Source organism: Pseudorasbora parva, chromosome 10, assembly GCF_024679245.1.
Source record: "Pseudorasbora parva isolate DD20220531a chromosome 10, ASM2467924v1, whole genome shotgun sequence".
In the NCBI taxonomy this organism is placed as follows: domain Eukaryota; kingdom Metazoa; phylum Chordata; class Actinopteri; order Cypriniformes; family Gobionidae; genus Pseudorasbora; species Pseudorasbora parva.
In genome coordinates this window covers 19784313-19803432 of record NC_090181.1, presented here as the reverse complement: position 1 = coordinate 19803432, position 19120 = coordinate 19784313, and the positions used below count along the sequence as shown (strand labels likewise).

The 19120-nt window shown below is 37.2% G+C and overlaps 1 protein-coding gene across 1 annotated transcript in view; it reads left to right on the top strand.

Annotated features, from left to right (window-relative positions):
* The window catches only part of crim1 (cysteine rich transmembrane BMP regulator 1 (chordin-like)), a 153902-nt gene that overhangs the window by 2700 nt on the left and 132082 nt on the right, over positions 1 to 19120 (top strand). The window contains exon 2 of the mRNA XM_067455424.1: positions 15477 to 15650. Coding sequence (XP_067311525.1) covers positions 15477 to 15650 — 174 coding nt within the window. The remainder of the gene's footprint in view (positions 1 to 15476; positions 15651 to 19120) is intronic.

The window sequence follows — 19120 nt, the reverse complement described above, 5'->3', positions numbered from 1 at the left end:
ATTCCACTCAAAAAAATCAAATTTGAATCATGTACCTAAAAATCATTTGCGCACTTTCATGCCATATGTAAGCGATTTGACTTTACGTTAGATGAACAAAAACTAAATTAAAATTAAATTAAAATTAATCTCTGTGTCCACATAGTACAATTGAATGGGTCCCTCAAAGTAGATGAATCAATGTCTTCTGAAGTGAATTGATAGGAATGTGTGAGAAAAATACTAACATTTTAAACCTCATAAACTATAAATCATTATTTCTGTACAACTTTTAAATGTGGGTTTCATATCTGATCAAAAAAACTTGCACGAAAAGGGACCATCCTTCCCGAGCGAGTTTCACAAAATGTTTGTTGCGCTTCTCACATGATTCTCCTCAGAAGACATTGGGGTTACATCAACTGGGGTTACTGTTGTGGTTGTTTTACATAGTTATTCAAACATAAACTTTTAGGGTTCTTACAAGGACTTACAGAGCTAGATTATAAAAATCACTGTTTGTGTGCCACAGAAGAAAGAAAGTCATTTGCATCTGGGACAGCATGAGGGTGATTAATTGATGAGAGAATTTTTATGTTTGGGTAGAGTATCCTTATATTTCGTGTTTCTGCTGTTGAAGAATGAATCAAAGCCATAAATCTTAACTGAATCTTTGCAGACCATGTACACTAATGAAGCAATTACCATAATGTGTTTACCAGAATTCATTGGAAGAAAATCACTGGAACTACAATTATCAAGACTGATTATTGGACAGATTTCTCACAATCTGTGTCGGTATACTTTTTCCTCTGTAGAGTCCTGTCGCTTGTTAGGCCTATAGTCCAAGTTGGAATGCCTACTTGGTCAGAGGACATGCATTGCAATGTCACGGGTCAGGTTTCAGCATGGCTGGCAATGAGAATTGAAGGCGTCTCGACCGTTTGACATGTAACTGCCGAGGTGACATCTGCTGTAATTCAGCCAAGAAAACACTGCAGCACTGAGTGCCACAGCTACGGCTGTCAGATAAATGAGTCAGATGAGAGAGCGCAGCAAGGCCACGTCCCGCTAACCTCCACCCTCACCTCCTAACAAACTGAGACCTCAGAGGGAATTAACAGTGAATTAGAAAGTACAGCTGCCATAGACCGTGCCTGCCATGAGTCACCATGAATAAGTAATAAAGTCCTGTGTGTTATGGGACATCACAAATTTGTACTGGACTTTCAACGAAAGGTTTACCCAAACGATGACAATTCTGTTGAACAAAATATTGCTCTTGTAAATACCTGCCAGCAATAAAAGTCTGCATCCAAATTACAGTGAGGCGTAACAGTACGGTGCTCTGTAGGTGTCAAAAAGAATATAAACAGTGAATTTTGAAGTGATATATTCTTGAAAACTCAGAGATGTGGATTCGGACAGCAATTAAATTACCATACAAACTTGGAGTTTGTAAAAAAAACAGTAGGTAATTGGGCCGGGCGTTTTTATGCGGGTGGTGGGAGAGAAACACTGACATTCTGGATTTGGACAGCAATAACATCACTGACTAGCCCCTGTAAATGATGACAGTACCTTACTACCCCACGAGAAACAATTACCGTCCGAATAGGGCTTAGCCAACCCCTTCACCACTAACGGAGCGAGCTGGAAAATCAAACTTTTCCCAAACCCTGTGGGGAGGAGCCGAAGAGGGCCATAACATCATGGCTGCAAAGATTGTTCTTGCTCCGGCTTTAACTTCTGGATATTCGGCAGCGGTGCCACAACGGAATGAACGGCTTCGCTCGCATTGTTTCTCCACTGCCATTACTGAACTAGAACTTAAACTAGCACACAAAATTAACTTTATCGTTCTCAGCAACTCCCTCTTTTCGCTGATTGGACCGGTTAAAATTTGACCAGAGAAAACCAGAGAATATACCGCAGTCCCAGACGAATTACTGAAGGAAAATGAAAATTGAGTGGAACTACGAAGGAGGGCGGAGCTAGGCTACTGTCAAGCCTCAAAAAGGACACAAAAGCAAAATAGCTCATATGACTTAAAGGTTTAGTTCACCCAAAAGTGAAAATTATGTCATTAATGACTCACCCTAATGTCGATCCTCACCTGTAAGACCTCTGTTCATCTTCGGAACACAGTTTAAGATATTTTAGATTTAGTCCGAGAGCTTTTCTTTTCCTCCAATGAAAGTGTATGCACACTATACTGTCCATGTCCAAAAAGGTAAAAAAAAAAAAATATATATAATCAAAGTAGTCCACATGTTGCATTAGTTAGTTAATTAGAATCTCTTGAAGCATCGAAAATACATTTTGGTCCAAAAATAACAAAAACTACGACATTATTCAGCATCGTCTTGTCTTCTGTGTTTGTTTTCAATCCGCAAACAAAGATTCGAACGGTTATGAATCAGCATATTGATTCATGTTTCGGATCGTGTGTCAAACTGCCAACCTGCTGAAATCACGTGACATTGGCGATCCGAATTCTGAATCAATACGCTGATTCATGACCGTTCAAATCTTTGTTTGCAGATTGAAAACAAACACTGGAGAGTCATTAATGACATCATTTTTATTTCTGCGTGAACTAACCCTTTAATTCATAGTTTTAGTAAGCTGAACACATTTAGATTTAAATGTTCCAAGTTTTGTTTAATGGAAGAATTAAATATATTCAGGTTTGGTATGACACAAAGGTAAATAATAAGACAATTTTTCATTTTAGGCAAACTGTTCCTTTAAATTATGCATCAATCCACAGGGTGGAGGGGAAAACAGCAGAAGCAATTTTCTGTTCGAATTGACCGTAAGGTTCACGTTGAAGTCCATAAATTCCTGTGCATTCCAAAGCATGAGATTACTTTGACAGGCTGTTTGTGAACACATATATTCGAGATGATGGTCCTGAAATGCCCCGCGGGCTTCTCTGGAGATGGGCTTACCAAGCACATCACATGGAACACCCAGGGGGTTTAGTGTCAGGACCCTCCAGGTGAGCTTTCCCTGGGAAGTGATGTATGATGTGCCGCTTCTCTATTCAGAGAAAGCAGTCAGGGGTCCCTGTGTGAAGCCGGGTGTGCTTGGCAGCCCTGTGACTTTAGAGTTACTTTAGGCTTTATCTCAAGAAAGAAAAGACCTTTACACACAGCTCATACTGGTCTCTGCATCAATTTTGAAGGGTTCAGGTGCAATCCTAGTGTTTTACATCTGCAAGTGAATTGTTACACTCAATATCATAACATTTTTCAAGAGACATTCGAAAATACAACTGCCAATGTTTCAAATATATAAAACACTTTGATTACTTTTGCTTATCGCGTTTTACTTTTAGAAGGGCTTTATTTGTTTGTTGACGTTCATATGTTGCCTGATGATTATATAAGATTTTATCAGTGTCAGAAAAATGTGCCTTGTAAATCACAGATTGTTCTATTTTTATTAAGTCAGGCAGTGGATGGAGCCAGCAATTATACATTGAACTTCAGTCTTCTGAGAATCAGACGATAAGTTTTTATTTTGATTTATTTACTGGTACTTGCTGATGTTGGATATACAAGTCCTTCTCAAAAAATTAGCATATGTGATAAAAGTTCATTATTGTCCATAATGTAATGATAAAAATTAAACTTTCATATATTTTAGACTCATTGCACACCAACTGAAATATTTCAGGTCTTTTATTGTTTTAATACTGATGATTTTGTCATACAGCTCATGAAAACCCCAAATTCCTATCTCAAAAAATTTGAATTTCATGAAAAGGTTCTCTAAACGAGCTATTAACCTAATCATCTGAATCAACTAATTAACTCTAAACACCTGCAAAAGATTCCTGAGGCTTTTAAAAACTCCCAGCCTGGTTCATTACTCAAAACCGCAATCATGGGTAAGACTGCCGACCTGACTGCTGTCCAGAAGGCCATCATTGACACCCTCAAGCGAGAGGGTAAGACACAGAAAGAAATTTCTGAACGAATAGGCTGTTCCCAGAGTGCTGTATCAAGGCACCTCAGTGGGAAGTCTGTGGGAAGGAATAAGTGTGGAAAAAACGCTGCACAACGAGAAGAGGTGACCGGACCCTGAGGAAGATTATGGAGAAGGACCGATTCCAGACCTTGGGGGACCTGCGGAAGCAGTGGACTGAGTCTGGAGTAGAAACATCCAGAGCCACCGTGCACAGGCGTGGGCAGGAAATGGGCTAAGGGGCTGCATTCAGGTCAAGCCACTTTGGGCTACAGAGAAGCAGCACTGGACTGTTGCTCAGTAGTCCAAAGTACTTTTTTCGGATGAAAGCAAATTTTATATGTTATTCGGAAATCAAGGTGCCAGAGTCTGGAGAAAGACTGGGGAGAAGGAAATGCCAAAATGCCTGAAGTCCAGTGTCAAGTACCCACAGTCAGTGATGGTCTGGGGTGCCATGTCAGCTGCTGGTGTTGGTCCACTGTGTTTTATCAAGGGCAGGGTCAATGCAGCTAGCTATCAGGAGATTTTGGAGCACTTCATGCTTCCATCTGGAGATGAAGATTTCGTTTTTCAGCATGACCTGGCACCTGCTCACAGTGCCAAAACCGGTAAATGGTTTACTGACCATGGTATTACTGTGCTCAATTGGCCTGCCAACTCTCCTGACCTGAACCCCATAGAGAATCTGTGGGATATTGTGAAGAGAAAGTTGAGAGACGCAAGACCCAACACTCTGGATGAGCTTAAGGCCGCTATCGAAGCATCCTGGTCCTCCATAACACCTCAGCAGTGCCACAGGCTGATTGCCTCCATGCCACGCCGCATTGAAGCAGTCATTTCTGCAAAAGGATTCCTGACCAAGTATTGAGTGCATAACTGAACATAATTATTTGAAGGTTGACTTTTTTTTTAAATTAAAAACACTTTGCTTTTATTGGTCGGATGAAATATGCTAATTTTTTAGATTTTTTTTTCAAAATTTTCAACAAAAAAAATTGGGTTTTCATGAGCTGTATGCCAAAATCATCAGTATTAAAACAATAAATACCTGTAATATTTCAGTTTGTGTGCAATGAATCTAAAATATATGAAAGAAAAATTTTTATCATTACATTATGAAAAAATAATGAACTTTTATGACATATGCTAATTTTTTGAGAAGGACCTGTATGTGTAAACGGTTATTATTACCTATGTCATCTCCTAAGTTAAAAGTATAGTGGTAAATGGACATTTTACAACTTTACATAAAGTTTACATGAAACAGAAGTTGCGATAGTCTTTTCGCCCCATTTGTGATGTAAACCCAAATGAACCGGCTTCTCAAACAAGAGACAAATGTAGGGCGAGACTTGATTTTGTCTATAGGGAATTGATTGGATCGATGTGGTTAGCTATTGCTGTGATCTCATTTGATTGACAGGTCGTCCCACCCTTGCGCCAGTTGTTCTTAAAAATGCTTTATTTTGTGTTCTGCAGAAGAAAGCATGTGATGCAGACACGAGGGTGAAGTAAAGGCCAGATGTTCTCACATCAAAGTTCTTTTCTTCATTCTTCACTTAGGGGTAAAAAGAGGTTTGAAATACGTGACCAGCGATATACTGTTAGTGAACATCTGATGCCACCCACACTGATGAGAGTGAAATTTATATGAATATGTAAATATGTTCTACATGCTTTTCTCTTCATAACAAAATTTAAAAAAAGAGAAAACAGCGAGCATTTTTTTTCAAGAAGCATAAGAAAAGCATCTGATCATACCAAAGTGGGTATTTTTGAACGAGCTCTGCAATTCGGCACTCCTGTATAGTCACGTATATAGCAGTATAGCACTTTATGCAATAGATTGCTTAAAATCAAGCAGCTTTACTATATTAAACCTGAAAAACAGTGTCAGTGTCTCGTTTTATCAGAAGTACAACTTAATTTTTTTACTGTAAAGCAGCTCTCCAGTGTGTCCATGTTTTGATTCATGGATGTCTGTCCTTAACGGACTGAACGGGTGAAATGATGCTGAAAAGATTTCCATGTGAAAGAAGGCGGAGCCTCCGCACACACCCACCTATTACGTAATTGTCATGGACCAATGGTTCTACAAAAGTGTTTACCAGCTGTAGCAAACTTTTACAGAAAGTAAGCTGTTTTGAACTCCCAAAACAAACAAAGTTTGCTTTGGCCTGATTGTGTTCGAAATGACATCACGAGTTCGTTCTTCTATTTCGCTTAAGTATATCGGGGCCTTTAATGAGTAAACTATATTAGCATCAACACCATGTTTTTGTAATCTGCTGTTTTAAATGGTTGAGCAGAATAGCTTTTTTCAAATGCACAGTAAATTATTTTAGACCATAAGTGCAAAATAATTTACAGTTGTATTTTTGTACAAATATACAGAAACTATAGTTTGTTCAAAAGCAGTTTTAAACGGATCTTTATACGTCTTTCACATGCTATGTAATGTGTTGAATTTTGTTAGTCAAATTTCTCCATAACTAAATGGAAATGTAAAATTACAGCCTTAATGTGCTAAAACAACACATATATACATATTTACTCGTTTTTTTTTTTAATATACAAACATCAGAAATGACATTTACCTTGCTGTACTCGTGCTGCTCTCCTGTTGGGCTGTTATTTTTTGTGTGTAGCTGACATCCCTCTCCTTGACAACATGCATGGTTGAAATTTTTGACATACTCGCACTGACCATTTATGCGGCAGTATATTTACTGAAGCTTCACCTTGTCCACCCATCTGGAATTGGAGCCCTGAGCTTGACAGTTTATATCCACAACTGACTGCCCCACATTACTGTTCATATAGCACCAGGCTCAAATCATAATCTTCCTGACTAGGAGAAAAGCAGTGGTCTTTATCATTTAAATGGCTTCAGACATGGTAGAATTGAGCGTGATTATACACAATCTGTTTGCAGAGAACACCTGGAGAATGAAGCACGCCTGCCCTTATTAACGTCATCCTCACAAACCCTGGAAACTGCCTGCTAACAAAGCAGCTCCACATTGGCCTTAATCACTGTCAGACGGAGTTCTTTTTGTCTAAGGCATTCCTTTGCCAAAAACGCTAAGTGACCCATCTAAATAAAGGTTATGCAGTGACGGGGAAACATAATGCAGTTTGTGATAGAAGTAAACTAAGAAGGTTCTCCAAGTTACAGCGATATAAGAGCAGTTCCACTCATTTTAATGTCTAGTTTCATTTTTCCTCATTATTACCAAAATCAAAATCAAAAGGTATATAGAAACATGGCATATGATAATTTGTTTGAGATGAATACTGGCCTTTTCATTTTCAACACTAGCATTTAAAGAATTTTATATGTAAGAATTTTACATTTAAAGAAAGAAAAAAGCATACAGATTCCGAAAGCACCTGCATTTGGAATCTGCATGCTTTTTTCTTTCTTTTCTTTTTACTGTCCAAATATACCTCACAGAAGTAATAAAACTTATGTCATTCCAGGAAATCTCTATAGACAAGGGAATCCAGCTATTGTTGTAGCTAAATAAAAAGAAGAAACGCTTTGACTTATTAAATAAGAAGATAATAAACACACGATGGCGACAATATATGGGTTATCTGTGTTCTTCAAGACATCTTGGGTATTTACATATGAATAAAGTATATTTATAATGCAATGCTAATCTACATAGCATTAATTAAAGTATAGAATACTAAAAAATAAAATACTGCCTGCCTCATTCTGTGATAATCCACTTCAGATCCCAATTTGGAAGTTATTCTTTCAAACACTTGACTGATGTTATGAAGTGCATTTGGAGTAAAAACATGTAATGTTTTGTTTTTCCAATGCACATCATAAGTGAATCAACCACGCAGAGCTTATTAATGTAAATTTGCTTTAAATTTGATGAATTGTGCAGCCCTTATTTGCTCCTCAGTGTATTGTAGTACATTATAAAACAGTTTGCAATAATTACATGTTTAGTGAAAATTATTAGATTTATGTGGTTTGAAACTCTGGTCGGTCTCGTCAAAAGCTAACATTACTCGCCTTACTCTCTTACTCCACTGATCCTGTTACTAGCCATGTTTCTTTTGTTTCTTTTTGACTGGATCAATCAGACAATGGTGGGCAGAGTTAGTGTAAACACTAAACAGCATCTCCCAACAAGGCAGGCTATTTGCACTTGTTGAAAATAGACACTCTGTTAAAATTATCGGAGCTTTCAAGATTAAAAAAGAATGCAAAAGCACTGTAAATATATAAGAGATGTCTATAATAAGAGATGTATATAAGAGAAGTCTTCTGAAAAAAAAAAAAAACTGATGTTGTTTGATGAAATTGAAGTCATTATTTATTGATGTTCTTCCCCTCCAGTGAGCTATTAATTGACTGAACAATGAGTCAGTCGAGACCTGGATCATGTGACTATTTTGAAACCATTCTTTGTAATGGCATAGAAAAGACGAGATCAGTAATACAGGTTTAGAATAACAGGGTGAGGGTGAGTGGAATGTGACAGAATTATTGAGCAAACTATTTCTTTAAAGCGGAGTATTGCTGCCAGCCAAAGTGCATGTCTATGTCTATGTCTATGTTTTTCTTCTTTTTCACAAAAAGGGACAGCACAGGCAGGCTGAAATTTGTTGAGAGAGAACCGGTTGTCTGGTGTAGTCAGTGAAGACGAGCGGAAATGTGTACCCCCTCTCGGCAGCCTCCCTGTCACGCACTTCCCTGAAGTCTCTCTTTTGCTCCTCAGAGTACTAAGTGTCCTCAGGGGGTTCTGCGTAGGGGCCGGCGGGACTTTTCGTGGTTATAATTCAGAGGGTGGAAAGTTGGTGTCAAAAGGGGTTCTGCATTTGAACAATGAACAGACGATGCAGACCATAGACGCTGTTGCAAAAAAAGACCTCTACCCCTAAAGTCAATTTTAGATTGGCTTTGCAGCCCATTTACTTCTGTAATGTGACAATTCAGAGTAAAACTGTATATTCAATAAGGGGAAAAAAGGGCGGGAAATGATTTGATTGTAAAGCTAGGCAATACATACCCGAATGGCTTCAGACCTGAGGCCTAAACTTCAACCTGATTGTGTAAAAAAGTTACTTTTACAAGATGGTGATTTCTTATGAATTCATATGATGAGATATGTACGGAAACATGTTTTTTAAACCCCATAACCCCACCCCTAAACCCAACCAGCAGTAAGCAGATTTAATGCATATTTTGGGGTGAATGAAGCGAATGAAACAAACATTTTGGATCCATTCACTTCATTCGTGCATGAAATTTGCTTCATTTGCTACACAACATACGTGAATTTGCATCATGGGAGGGGCCTCTGCCAGGCAGCGGCAGTCGTCAGAAAGACTAGCCGAGTTAAGGCTGCTCTCGCTGGGCTTAATGAGCGCTGAGCAGCGCTGGTCACCTGAATCTCACGTCTCCGACAATGCCAGATCAAATTCTCAATTAGGCGCTCTCTTAATAAATAAACCACAGATTTGAGCTTTCAAATCTACATTCATGCCTGAAGAACTCAGGTGTGACAGGTTTCTAATTTAAACCTAATTTAAAACTCTGGGTTTCCCATCCGCCACTTCACCACATGACAGCAGCAAGCAGGCTCCTGATTGTTTAATGCGGCGCGACTATCCGCCAAAGGTCAGATTTTTCAACGTCTCGCACATCAAACGTTCAATTCGCGTCATTCGTGCCGTGTCATTCGCGCCACCTCATTCCTCATTCTATTTGCGTCTTTGCATTGACTTTACATGTAAATCACTCACGTCGCACTGACCGCTTCATTCGTGTCTGATGTGAACACACCATTAGTCACCAATTTGCCAAAATGTAAAAAAGAGATTGTGTTGACTATTTAATTATTGGTTAACATTATCCATTAGATAGCCTGGGTTTAATTATTTGATAATAATTTAAATGACCCTTATTTAAATATAATATGGTAACCCTTAACAATTAATTAACAACTTTAGTTAAAGCTGCTGTCCGTAACTTTTTTTGTGTTCAAAATTTACAAATATTATACAATGACAATGTTCAACATGAATCCATTTTCCAAACCGTGTTTTTGTCTTATCCTGAATCATTATGGTACACTTATAATAAGTGTTTATATTGGGTCTATTTCAGGCCAGACTGGTAGGTACCGCTGCGGAGGAGCACAGTCTCTGCGTGATCCGCCATAGACATAAACAGATAGAAGTAGCTCCGGCTGCAATGTTCTTCTGCAAGACACGTGCTGTTCTGTGTATTACCCGCTAGAGCGCAAAAAGTCACGGACTGCAGCTTTAACAAGAACTCTGAATGAACAATACTACTACAACATATTTTAGTAATGTTCATTTCAACATTTAATAATGCATTAAAAAAGTTTAATGTGTTAACCTTAGTTGCACTGTGAACTGACTTGAACAAACAATGAGAAGCTGTATTTTTAACATTAACAAAGATAGCTAATACAGTAATAAATGAGTAATTTTGATCATTGTTAGTTCATGTTAGTTATTTATTAATTAACTAATGTTAACAAATGTGACCTTGTTGTAAAATGTTACCAATAATGTATTTCATTGAAATGAATTGCGCAGATGATTCATCCATACTAGCAGCAGGAATATGCATTAAGTATATGCTGTAATGCTTGTAAATTTATTTCCAGATTTGGGTTATTAATAGCCTTTCTGATTTATAATGAGTAGTTGTCTTCCTATCTTGACTGTCTTTCATTTGTTGCAGAGTAGCGGTTAATGACTAGGTGTTGAAAATGCTGTCTCTTATCCCGACAGAGTAATTAATTGGTTTGGTTGCAAATTAGCAGGCATCTCTTGCTTCAGGAAAGACTCCTGCCTTGATAACAACCAGGTGCCACTGCAGAGTACAGCAGGACAGCCATGTATCAGCTAGCAGAGGACGAGCAGCGTTTTGATATCATGCCTTGATATCAGCAAAACAACACTTTTCACTGTGCTTGTTTATGAAGAACCGCTGAGTTGAATGTGGTTCAATTTATTCCTTCAGTTATTCTGATTCTACAAACGTTTCGTGAGATTGTTTTAGTTGCCTCTTCATCTACCATACAATCTATATTAGGTAACGTGACATTAGGTATATTATTAATGTTAGAGGATGGCGTTTTTGCATAGTACAAGGCTTTAATACAAATACTGAGTCACATGGAATTCCTGAGAGAATATAACAGAAAGAGCAGTCCCACTTTTGTGATTGCTATTAAATTGTTATTGTGATCCCTCACATCTCCTAATATGTGACAGACAATGTGAAAACATTAAGGACGAATATTTTAAAGTGTAAAGAAGTGTAAATTCACCCTATTATTGATCTTATTCTAATTTTTTCAACCAAAAAAAAGTTCAAAATTGTCAATCAAAATGGACAATCAACCTAAAGTTTGCATTCTGACCTGCCTCCATCCAATCAACAGTCCTTGCACCATGTCTTTTCGATAATCTGCTTCACTCAGATGTACGTCACAATACAGAACAAAACATCTGTCCCATTTTTCTTTTCTTTTGTTACTGGTTACAGTGAATATAAAAACTAAGATGGTTCCATTTTAGACTTGAGACAGCAGTACAGTAATCCTGCTGTCAAGTGTATCCAAATTATCGTATTTTCAAAATGAACGTCTATGGAATCTTCCACAATGTTGTAATTTCCAGTGGGAAATTATATTTTATTGAGCCTTGATTGTGTTTTGGGGGTTTGGAGGCATATCAGTTAAATACTCATCATCATGCTGGCAAATTGTTCATGAAAGAAGATGTATTTGTGAATGTGTACCATTACATTTTACTAGGGTTATCAATTTAGCATATTAATTTACTGCAATTAATGGCGTTAAAAACACATTTTGTCATAATGGAATAAAATTACTGAATGATTTTAACTTTTTCTTACATTCAGTGTGGAAATACAACAAACTGATTTTGATGTAATTTCTATATAATGGCTTTGTAATGTCTGTTTAATGATATACTCATCAGACACAATAATGTTTTTGAATGTATATTAATTTCTATGCTTCTCTTGGTAAACATCGGGATATTAAATTGATTTATCTTAATAACACTGTAAAAAATTTGTGGTGGTTTTTGTTGCTTTAACTTAAAAAGTAAGTAACCTGGTTGCCTTAAAATTTTGAGTTTATTGAAATAAAATTTTTTGAGTTGATGCAATAAAGGAAATTAGTTTAATAAATAGAAACTCAAAATATTTTTGTATCTGAACCACATACAAAATTTGATAAATCATGAAAATAGCACTATTTGGCATGTTTCACTGCGTCATCAGAAATAACACACACATATTACCCAATATGCTTACAAAATCTTTTAATGATATTTTAATAAAGGTTGTCGAATCTCAAAAAATGTTCATTGTATTAACTCAAAATTTTAATTTCAATGAACTCAAAATTTTAAGGCAACCAGGTAAAAAAAATTCTAAATAATTTTTTACAGTGAATAACCATATTGTGTAATTAATTTGATTAACATTTTTTAATTGATTGGCATCTAGTATGCATTTTTTTGTATTGAATAATGCTAAAAAATATGGCTCATGTAGCTGGATTATGGGCTGACTTGGTTTGCCATTTTTTATCATTCAGTGTGCATGGAGCACAAGAATGATAAAATATACACAGGTAGTTACATCATTTACATTCTCTTCATTTTGTTGCATTAGAACTAGACGCATCCTGTGTTTGTCAGGAAGGGAAAAAGAGAGAATGAAATGTGAAATTGCATCTATTTTAATCGGACTGAAATCACTTGAATGCGTATCACGTCGTAATTATGATTTCTGAACTCGTAAGTAGGATCTTCCCAGGAGGTCTTCAAGGCAATGCTGTCTGTGAACATGCCAAGCTGAATCCCGCTGTGTGGTTTGGACCACCACGATGTGTTTATCATGTGAACCCTATGCCAGGCTACTGACAACCCTTGTTTGGCAGGGGACTCAACCTTCCACGCCCAGCTAAACGACCCGAAGCTGGTCTGGAGAGCCATGCTTAGTTACTGAAGAATCAGCTGTTGACAGCAGCTATTTGGGGACTTCACCCCTGTGGCTTTGGTGAAAACAACAAGCGCAGGGGTTTTGGAACATCAGCTTCCAGTCCTTGATTGTTAGAAGAGCGCAAGCTCACGCATACTCAGTCCCCTATAGATAGGGACCTTGTGTTCTCGCGGCCCACGGTATGGGTGTTGTGTCGTACAGCTGTAAACACACCCATCGTATTCAGATGACCGAAACACTCGGCCTCAAGTGCAGCTTTGACTGGCCGTACAGTGAACAGACACAGGGCGGGTGAAACAAATGTTTTTCCATGACTTGTTTATCCTCTGAGTATTTAAAGTGACCCACCCAGGGGTTGAGAAGTTATGGATACAAAAAAAAAAAAATTTGTTTGGTAGTTGATGTATTCTAATTTCTGCTAAATCTAATTGTTTCTCTGCAGTATCAGACAGGTTTCTGCAGAAATGTTTCTGACTCAACAGCCGAATTGCTCACTGAAGCGCAAGGCCCGTTATTTATTGGCAAGCAGGCTGCATTCCTCGGAGACCGAAAAATACAAATTACATGCATGCAGACGCATCTCCATGCATGCGCTGGTACTTAGTATGCACTGGGGTTGGTTGATGTATATGCAAATAAATCAGTGTTTTGGACCGATTCATTGAAACTCAACTCAACTCAACTGTCATTTATGTTACTAAGCTCTGGCATGGAAAATGAATGGCCAAATGACACATATTACAATAAATTTGTAATAATATACACTGCCTGAGCACAAAAAAAAAAAAAAATGCTGTTTGGATGTTGCTTAAGAGTCAATGATTTAATAATTATCACAGTGATCATTATGTTTCTAGGAGGTTATATTTTTGCCAACAGTTCTTGTAACCCTAACTGATAACGTCATTTATTTCCATCAAGAGGTGCATCAGTTTTGGTCCAAATCTTGTATTGGCAATCCAGGAGTCAAGCAATCTGGTAAAGTCTACTTTAGCACATCCCAAATACTTAGGTGCCAATTCATGTGTGAAAATGATTCTTCATGCCCCCTTCCAGCCATTCTTTCACAATTTGAGCCTGATGAATCTTGACATTGTCATCCTGGAATATGGCCATGTGCCTTCCTACATGGTTGTTTAAGAAATGAAAAGCTACATACTCCTTCATTTAGGCTCAGAAGAACTGTTGCCAAACATATAGCATGCTAGAAATATAATAATCACTGCAATAATGATCCAATCATAGATTCTTAACCATTTGCCTATTTAAATCCAAACAGCAACTTATGTTCCCTTGTTTTGGTCAGGGTGTGTGTTACTTTAATTCTCTCTCTCTCTCTTAATACTCTCTCTCTCTCTCTCTCTCTCTCTCTCTCTCTCTCTCTCTCTCTCTCTCTCTCTCTCTCTCTCTCTCTCTCTCTCTCTCTCTCTCTCTCTGTCTCTCTCTCTCTCTCTCTCTCTCTCTCTCTCTCTCTCTCTCTCTCTCTCTCTCTCTCTATATATATATATATATATATATATATATATATATATATATTTACAGAACAGGACAAAAGTTTGGACACATTACTATTTGTAATGTTTTTGAAAGTTATTTCTTCTGCTCATCAAGCCTGCATTTATTTGATCAAAAATACAGAATCTTTTTAAATATTGTAATATTATTACAATTTAAATTTAATTTAAAATATTTGGTTTTCAATTTATTATACTTTAAATGATCATTTATTTCTGTGATGCAAAGCTGAATTTTCAGGATTGTTACTCCAGTCTTCAGTGTCACATGATCCTATATATATATGTGTGTGTGTGTGTGTGTGTGATATTAGTGTATATTAATATGATATTAGTGGTGTCTCATACACCTACACTGAGCAATACTGAAATAAATGAATAAATAAATAAACCAAATATTTAATATATCAGCCAGCCCTGGTATGTGCCCATCTTGAGTGTGTATTCATCCGTACTAAGCACACAAACATGCATGCGCACTGATAAGGTGAGCATGCAGTGGGCTGAAATACCAGCGCTTGTATCAGCAATGTGTGTTTGCACTGCAAATAAGACTTCATAATGTTGCTGGCAGATAGAAGCGTCTTCAGGACCGAGGTCATTCTTATTTTGAAAATGCGCTGCTCTCTGCCACCATTTATCTATTGTGTAAGTCGAGATAGGCTAGGAACGTGGAAACTGCATAATCCTTTATATCAAGTCTGCGTTTCTCTCCTCTACGATACCCCTTAGACTTCAATGCACATGTAATTGGCCATGTGCTCTTTTCTAGCATTCAGTAGCCTCATTACTTCTGCATCACCAGGCCAGTTGGCTTTGGGGAACCTGCGATCTGAATGATTCCGTGAAAATATATCAGGCCGATTCTGAATTTTAAAATACTCTGTTTGATCTGGTAACATATTATTATGTATTTCTGTTACTGTGGCATACTCACTGATATGTCTCTTTCATTTTTCGTTCAGATGAAAACTGGGATGACGACCAGCTCTTGGGCTTTGAGCCATGCAATGAAAACCTGGTTACAGGCTGTAACATCATTGATGGGAAGTGTGAATGTGACAGTGTACGAATATGCAACAACCCATTTGAGTTCGATAGCCAGGAAGCCTGTCAGACGGCCCAGCAGAAGATTGAAGGTACCTCATATTTCTCAATTCTCATTATCTTTTCTCTCTGTCTGCTTCCAGTGTGAAACAGACTTGTACCTGCATGCGCATGTCTTTCTGCAGTAGTCATAATGTCATCATGCTGTTTAACGCATCCTGGATGGGTTTCATCTTTAAATTATGTGTCCGAACTCTCAGTTGCTTGATTTTGTGAAAACGGCTTTATAATAAGTATATGTGCTGTGGGGTAAATTTCATTATGTTATATGCATTGTTCTTCTATGCATTCTTAATTCCCTGTAATTAGGTTTACTATTTTGAATGAGCTTTGATTTGAGAAAATCAAATTGTATTTTTGTAATTTTATTGAAATTACAATTGTAATTTAAATGAACACATTAATAAACACATAAGCTTTTTTTTCTTTTTCTTTTTCTTTTTTTCTTTTTATGTTTTTTATGTTCTTTTCTTTCTTTCCTTTATTTTATTTTATTTTATTTTATTTTATTTTATTTTATTTTATTTTATTTTATTTTATTTTATTCAAAAAGTTACTTTGACACAAGCAACACCTATTTTGCCTTCACTAAGCCATTGCATAACACTGTTTTTGTCATCCCTGGAGCCTTTTTTACATAGTTTATTGTAATTCTCTTTCTTTTGTAAAGGGTGGGGTAGCAAAAGAGTATTTTTTCCTCTTTCTTAGTGGCATCTTGCTTTTTTTTCAGAAGCCTGTGATTAAACAAACAAACAAGCTGATTTACTAGAGGCTGATAAGGCTCCTTTTAGAGCTATCAGAATGCAAATGTTGCATTGAAAAATGCAGTCCCTGATGGATACTTGCTCGCATTCTCTGAGCGTGCCTGTGCATTCAGGCTGAGATGGTGGCACACTGGCAATTAAACAGAAAAATACATGCTTGTTATCACAACAGTCCTAGCAATGGGTGGAGTGCCTTGTTGTTTTATTACGGCAGGTGTGCGTTTCGTTGTCCCTAAAGCAGGCTGTGGCTATTTTTGAAGGTTTACCCCCTGTTTTAGTTTGCTAATAGGTACTTGTCATGTTGTTTTGACTAGTGCTTTAGAGTTGTTGCAGTTGTCACTTGTTTATTATGGTGTTGTGTCTAGTCTGGGATGTTGTTTTGCTTGTCTATTTGTAGAGTTGTCAAATTTCTAGAGATGTTGTGTCTAATAGATACTTAATTCTCTTGATGAGTAGCTTGTTGTTGTTGATTTTGTTGTTGTTGTTGTTTTCAGTCATTTTGATGCCTTTGTCCTTTTACTGTTTTATTAGTGGTGTCAGGCTAATAAAACAAGGCAACAAAATCTTACACTAAACAATACACTTTGCAACTGTACAAATAAAAAAATAAAAAAATAAAGAAAACACTAAGCTGATTTGCTGGTCTTAGCTGTTCTCCTAGCTTAGTTAAGCTGGTATGTCGGCTGGTTTTAAAGGGGTTTTGTGCACCTTTCAGCTGTTTATTCTGGGAAACCATCACAAGTGAAATCCTGTACCAATCGAGTTTTTCAAGGAACCATACAAAATAAGTCTTTATTAATCAATAATGTGTTATAGTTGGGTTACCTCTTTTTACGAATGTCTACTTTAGACACTCTACTATCTGCAAGTAACTTTGCAACTACATGTCAACTAACTCTCATTAGAATATTAGTAGACTTTTAGTTGACTGGTAGGTTAGGGTTAGGTGTAAGGGTTTGGGTTATGGCTGCACGATATATCGCATTTTACATGAAAACATGCCTTGCGATTTGGCTAATTGTGATTATCAAATCGCAAAGGCTGTGATTATCTTTTGTACGCAGTTTGTCAGTGTAGGATGGCTCTGTAAATGCTGTTCCACCTAAAAGCACTGCAAGTTTGAGTTGCTTATAACATGCATTTGAAAAAGCAACACACGTCAAACATCTTTCCAAAATTGAGAAGAATTTATCATGTTTAATCAAAGCATTTTAATATGTCTATTCAGTTCACCGATAGTATGTTGTTCATAGCTATAGCGATTTCCATGAATGATGTGTGCTATCGTACTTCTGCGGGATATACTTACAGTTTCCTGCGCAAGAGCGCCCTCTGGCTTGTGGAGCAGCGTTTACTACTGATCACAGTCGTGCTGCTCTTAGAAGCTGTGCATGCAATTATCGCAGCCTCTGACAAATTGTGTGCGATTTTATTGCGATTTATCGTGCAGCTCTAGTTGACGTACTTGCATAGTTATAGTCAGTAGAATGTCTGTTAGGGACCATCAAAATAAAGAGTTAGCAGATATTAAGCAGACAGTCTACTTATACTCTAATGAGAGTTAGTTGACATGTAGTTGTAAAGATCCTTATAGTTAGTACAATGTCTAAAGTGGACCGCCATTTTGCCGCCACACTGTTACAAAGGTTTAAATGTTGGTTTAAAGTCAAACTGCCCAACTAAGTGAAAGACTGATCACCATAATGGTGACCAAATGATTTCCATAAAACATCAGTATCTAAACCTCTTTTCATTCTAAATAAAAACATATGTAGAAGTACAGTTTGACAAAAATAATTGTGAAGTTGTTTAATCCTCCTCTACTGAGATCTTCAGAGATGTAATGCCTTGTTTTATCTTCAGTTGATTCCATCTAAGGCTGTGGCTGATATCAGTTGTAATTCTTGTGTTTCACTTTTCTTCAGCAATTCTGCTCATTATCATCAGGTGTTCATCACTAATGGTCAATCATTACTTAATGAAAGTCTTAATCTCTTAATTATGTCATTAACTTTAACACCGCTTCAGTGTTATTTTAACTCTCTGTGGAGTGGGACCAAATACACTCTGTGTTTTGCCGTGCGCTAGTATGTGTTTGTGCAGAGGCACATTTTTCCCAATGAGTGTTTCAGAAGTGCTTAAAACTTAGAAGAAGCTCATATTTCCTTCAGAATATAGAAAAAAAAATTTTTTTATGGTATTGTGTTTTAGTTTTGAGTGGTTTTGATACTTCAAATCTGAAGATTTGTCACTACTAATAAAGTTTGTTTTGCTCATGCTATCCTAAAGCAACAAGATTTTAATAAACCATGTACAGACACTACCCACCTATCTGGCGTACATAATACGCATTTTGTTGCATGAGAACGTGATGCATTTTCTGGCTGTTGCGTAAAGTTGTTTTTCTTCCAATCTCCTCATACATCTGTTTGCGTTCAGTGCCGTGAGGAGCGTGGGCCAAAGCACATGTTTTGCAGTGTTGTAATGGTATGCGCTCAGCAGTTATCATTTGCATAAGAAAAACATTACTGTCGTGATTCATCAACCTGGCCATCTTTTGTGTGTAGAGTCAGCAGACATTCTGAGATTTTATTGATTTCACATTAAACAATCGCTTCTGTCACACAGAAGTGGAGCTGTCACGGTAATATGATCAAATTATATCTCATACTTCCACTTCCGCTGCTCTCTTTGCACTGCTGGTGAAGGAAAGAGACAGGAGTATATTTAACCAACTC